Source organism: Rana temporaria, chromosome 10, assembly GCF_905171775.1.
Source record: "Rana temporaria chromosome 10, aRanTem1.1, whole genome shotgun sequence".
NCBI classification, from domain to species: Eukaryota; Metazoa; Chordata; class Amphibia; order Anura; family Ranidae; genus Rana; species Rana temporaria.
The window spans coordinates 35,677,311-35,683,310 of record NC_053498.1 but is presented as its reverse complement, the minus strand read 5'-3'; the positions used below and the strand labels follow the sequence as shown (position 1 = coordinate 35,683,310).

Sequence of the window (6,000 nt, the reverse complement as noted above, 5' to 3'; positions counted from 1 at the left end):
GATGGCGCCACCCTTGGGGCTGCTTTTGCTGATTTCGTGTTAGTAAAAGACGATTCACGCTTTTCAGTCTGTTACAGCGTGATGAATGTGCTTACTCCATTACGAACGCTAGTTTTACCAGAACGAGCGCTCCCGTCTCATAACCTGCTTCTGAGCATGCACGTTTTTTTCACGCCATTAAAGCCCACACATGACCATTTTTTACGACGTTAAAAACGACAAGGTAAAAAACTATGTGAAAAATTAGAGCATGTTCGAAATTTTTAATGCCCATTTTTTACATCATGAAAAATGCTCTGGAGCCCACACACGATCGTTTTTAATGACACAAAAAAAACGTAATTTTTTACAACCCGAAAAACGGTCGTGTGTACGCAGCATAAGTGTAGCAATAAGTTGCTAAATGTTGTACCTTCATTAAATGTAACCATATTGCTACACTTAGGCCTTGTACACACGACCGAACATGTCCGCTGAAACTGGTCCGCGGACCAGTTTCCGCGGACATGTCCGACTGTGTGTAGGGCCTAGCGGACAGTTTTCCGGCCTAGCGGACAGGTTTCCAGCGGACAAAAGTTTCTTAGCATGCTAAGAAACTTGTCCGTTGGAAACCTGTCCATCGGACATGTCCGCTGGTTAGTACGTCTAACCAGCGGACCGAAATCCCGCGCATGCGTCGAATTGATTAGACGCATGCGTGGAAGCATTGAACTCCCGTGTTAGAGAACGTCGGTGTCTTCTACGTCACCGGGTTCTTTGTCCGCGGGGATTTTGGTCTGATGGTGTGTACACACATCAGACCAAAAGCTCCCAGCAGACATGTCAGATGAAAACGGTCCGCGGACCGTTTTCATCGGACATGTCTGCTCATGTGTACAGGGCCTTAGAGGCTCCTCTCTTCTTTTTTTATACTCAGTTGTGACATGACGCTACTCTTATATCAAGACATCGCTTGTATATCAAGGCAAAATTGATAAAAAACATTTTGCTTGTCTTGCAAAACGCTCTCAAACCAAGTTACTCTCAAACCAAGGTTTTACTGTATTAAAAAAGGAAAACACTACAAGCAGGATCTTAGTATAGTTTATCTAACAATCTCCATGTTAAACTTTGCAGTAAACATTTTGTATCATGTTCCCCTCTGTTCTAGCAATGGTTAAATAGAACTGACCCCCTTTTCCGTTTACGCTCATAATAACTGACTGTCAGCCGCCTAATCTCATGATTAGTCATGTGTCGAGCGCTCACCAATTATCTCCTACATGCTTGGACCACAGATCTAACAAGTGACAAGGCCAGTTCTATGACACAAAGGCACGTTACAGACTGCCTGCCCACTGGCTTGCGAAAAAACACTCAGCAAACACTTATCAAAATGTAAAAGTCGGCTGTGCAACCCACAGAAGAGGAAGAGTATATAGAGCTCAGCTCCTGACCTAACCCATCGTCCCAGCATCGGAACAAGAAAGAATACAAGCACAATGAAGCTTCAGATCTTCACACTTTTTTTACTTCTGTTATTGGGGGTTAAAGCAGTGATGCGGTAAGTGATGAATACACATCTACAGTATATCCCACCATAATGTTATGAACATAATGGGGGTTATTTACTAAAGGCAAAACCAGTTTGCACTACAAGTGCAAACTACAAGTGCAAAGTGCACTTGAAATTGCACTGAAAGTGCAGTCGCTGTAGATCCGAGAGGGACATGCAAGGAAAATAAAAAACAGCATTTAAGCTTGCACATGATTGGATGATAAAATCAGCAGAGCTCCCCCTCATTTCAGATCTACCCCTCAGATTTACAGCGACTGCACTTCCAAGTGCACTTTCAGTGTAATTTCAAGTGCACTTTGCACTTGTACTTTGCACTTGTAGTGCAACGTTTATTTGCCTTTCGTAAATAACCCCCAATAAGACAAATTTGCTAGCATTTTAAAGTAATTAACCACTTAAGCCCCGGGACCATTTGGCTGGCCAAAGACCAGAGGACTTTTTGCGATTCGGCACTGCATCGCTTTAACTGACAATTGTCGTGCGACATGGCTCCCAAACAAAATGTACGTCCTTTTTTCCCCACAAATAGAGCTTTCTTTTGGTGGTATTTGATTACCTATGTGGTTTTTATTTTTTTGCGAATAAAACAAAAATAGAGCAATAATTTTAAAAAAAAAACACAATGGGCCAGATCCACAAAGAACTGCCTATCTTTAGGCAGGCGTAGTGTATCTCAGATACACTACGCCGCTGTAACTTATAGCGGCAGGTTCCTTATCCAGAAAAAATTTGTGCCGTAAGTTACGGCGGCGTAGTGTAAATGTGTCGGCGTAAGCGCGCAAAATTCAAATGTCTGAGATGTGGGCGTGTTTTATGTTAAATCATTGTGACCCCATGTAAATTATGTTTTTTTTTTTAACGGCGCATGCGCCGCCCGTGGAGGAATCCCAGTGCGCATGCTCGAAATCACGTCGCAAATAGTCAATGCTTTCGACGTGAACGTAATTTACGCGAAGCCCTATTCGCGAACGTTTTACGCAAACGACGGAAAATTTGACGCTGTCCCGACATTCATATTTAACATTGCGTACACCTCATAAAGCCAGGGGTAACGTTACGCCGAAAAAAGCCTTACGTAAACGACGTAAAAAAATGCGCCGGGCGGACGTACGTTTTAGAATCGGCGTATCTAGCTAATTTGCATACTCTACGCGGAAATCAACGGAAGCACCACCTAGCGGCCAGGGTAAATATGCACCTTGGATCTGACGGCGTACTAAGACGTACGTCGGTCGGATCTACCCCACATTCAGGTGTATCTTGTTTTGTGAATACAAAACAAAGATAACACGGCGCATCGTAGAACGTAGATACACCGCCGTAAGTTCGTTGTGGATCTGGCCCAATATTTTTTTTATATTTTGCTCTAATAAATATCCCCCAAAAAATCTATAAAAACACAATTTTTCCACAGTTTAGGCCGATATGTATTCTTCTACTTCAATGATGCCACGTACACACGACCAATTTTCAAGGCGAGAAAAATGCATTTTTTTAAATTGGTTGTTAAAAACGGTCGTGTGTGGGCTCCAGAGCATTTTTCTCGACGAGAAAAATTGTCATTAAAAATTTAGAACATGCTCTATTTTTTCCCGTTTTTCGCATTGTTGTTTTTCTCGTCGTGTGTAGGCTTTAACGACGGGGAAAAAAACGTGCATGCTCAGAAGGAAGTTATGAGACGGAAAATTAGCATAATCAGCCCAAAGGGTGGCGCCATTTGATTGGAACTTCCCCTTTATAGTGCCGTTTGTACGTCACCACGCTTTGCGCGAGCATTTTTTATCACGATCGTGTGTATGCAAGGCAGGCTTAAGAGGAATCACGTCGAGAAAAACTACATTTTTTCCATGACATGAAAAACGGTTGTGTGTACACAGCATAAGAGTATATTGATTGGTTTGCGCAAAGGTAATAGCATCTACAAAATAGGAGATAGTTTTATGGCATTTTTATGACAGTAGCTGATAAAGTAAAAAGTAATGTTTTGCATTATAACTAGTTTGATACGTGTTGAAATGGAGCTGTTTTATTCACCTCCAGCACTCCTGAATCATTATTCTCACTGACTTCCTGGTTTGCGGTGCGCATTCATTCTTGCTACATCACAGCCTAATGGGAACTACAGTTCCCATTAGGCTTAGCCTCCATGCCTGTGAGGGATAAGAGAGCATCTTCACGCAGGGCTGTAGTCATAGGGAGGGGGTGAGCACATTCTGCTTTCCACCATGCAAAACGGCTCAGATGCTGGTGGAAAGCAAGAAGAGGAGAGACAGGAAATGGCATTTTCAAACCTGGATTACTGTATTTTGGAGGTCAAAAGGAAAAACGAGGTAAGTGATATTTAAATGCTCTAGCTTACAGCAATCAATTGATCTAATAAAAAACAAACCTTTAGTGTTCCTTCAAGTGTGTCCTAGGGAGTGATTCTAACTGTTAGGCCGGGTACACACGAACAAACATGTATGGTGAAAGCGGTCCGTCGGACCGTTTTCACCATACATGTCTGCCAGAGGGCTTCTGTACGATGGTTGTACACACCATCGTACAGAAGTCCGCGCGTAAACAATACGCGGGGCGTGTCCGCGTCGTCGCCGCGACGATGACGCGGCGATGACGCGGAGACGTGGGCGGGCCTGCCATTTAAAGGCTTCCACGCATGCGTCGAAGTCATTCGACGCATGCGAGGGACGGCGGGCGCCTGGACATGTACGGTAGGTCTGTACTGACGACCGTACATGTCCGAGCGGGCAGGATTCCAGCGGACGGTTTTAAAACACGTCCAGGAATATTTGCCCGCTGGGAAAAGGCCCGGCGGGCAAATGTTTGCTGGAATTCGGCCCGCTCGCGCCCACACACGCTCGCGGACCAGTTTCAGCATACATGTTTGGTCGTGTGTACGGGGCCTTAGGGGGACGTGGCTACGAGTGACACATTACTGATCGCTGCTCTCGATGACAGGGAGCATACGATCAGTCACAATGTCACTAGGCAGAACAGGGAGATGCTTGTTTACACTTGCCTCTCCCCGTTCTGCAGCTCTGTGACCCGATCGCGGGACATCGGCGGTAATTTTAAAGTAACGTAAATATACGTTACCCTGCCCAGCCGTGCCATTATGCCAACGTATATGTGCAGGAGTCGGCCGGTTAATAAAGCACTCGTTCAAAAGCTGGTGTAGCACTACCCCCGAAGGAGCTGCTGGTTTAGATTTGGGCCTGCCGTTACCTTACTGTAACTGGGCGAAAAAGCCCAGTGCGCATGCTCCAAATGACGTCGCTACGACGTCATTGTTTGCGGCGGGTACGTCGTTTGCGGCCATCGGTATTCACGATCGCGGTACGCAAACGACGTAGAAAATTTAAAAATCGGCGCGGGAACGTCGGCCATACTTAACATTAGCTACCCCTCATAGAATCAGGGGTAGCTATCCGCCGGAAAAACCCGAACGCAAACGACGTAGAAAACGAGCGACGGGCGGGCGTACGGACGTGAATCGGCGGTTTTCCTCATTTGCATATGCGACGGGTAAAAAATTGCGACGACACCTAGTGGCCGACGGGAGATTACAGCCTAAGATTCGACTGGTGTAAGTCACTTACACCAGTCGGATCCAAGGGAGATCTATGCGGAACTGATTCTTATGAATCAGTCGCATTGCTCCGACGGTGGGATCTCACAGATCCGACCGTCGGGTCTCACAGATACGACGGCGGATCAGGAGATCCGCCGTCGTATCTATTGATGAATCTGCCCCAAGGAATGGACATTAGACCAGTGGAAATCTGTGCTTTGGTCTGAGGAGTCCAAACTTGAGATCTTTGGTTCCAACCCCCGTGTCTTTGCGCGACACAGAAAAGGTGAACGGATGGACTCTACATGCCTGGTACCCACCGTGAAGCATGGAGGAGGAGGTGTGATGGTGTGGGGGTGCTTTGCTGGTGACACTGTTGGGGATTTATTCAAAATTGAAGGCATACTGAACCAGCATGGCTACCACAGCATCTTGCAGCGGCATGCTATTCCATCCGGTTTGCGTTTAGTTGGACCATCATTTATTTTTCAACAGGACAATGACCCCAAACACACCTCCAGGCTGTGTAAGGCCTATTTGACCAAGAAGGAGAGTGATGGGGTGCTGCGCCAGGTGACTACCTCTTGAAGCTCATCAAGAGAATGCCAAGAGTGTGCCAAGCAGTAATCAAAGCAAAAGGTGGCTACTTTGAAGAACCTAGAATATGAAATATAATTTCAGTTGTTTCACACTTTTTTGTTATGTATAATTCCACATGTGTTAATTCATAGTTTTGATGCCTTCAGTGTGAATCTACAATTTTCATAGTCATGAAAATAAAGAAAACTCTTTGAATGAGAAGGTGTGTCCAAACTTTTGGTCTGTACTGTACGTCCGGCGTAAAGTTATTCCCCATATAGGAGGCGCAACT

General features: G+C 45.4%; 1 protein-coding gene across 1 annotated transcript in view; it reads left to right on the top strand.

The window, feature by feature from the left end:
* The first annotated feature begins 1,258 nt into the window (after positions 1–1,258).
* Positions 1,259–6,000, top strand: part of LOC120916518 (cathepsin D-like) — a 103,250-nt gene continuing 98,508 nt past the window's right edge. The window contains exon 1 of the mRNA XM_040327533.1: positions 1,259–1,543. Coding sequence (XP_040183467.1) covers positions 1,482–1,543 — 62 coding nt within the window. The 5' untranslated portion in view covers positions 1,259–1,481. The remainder of the gene's footprint in view (positions 1,544–6,000) is intronic.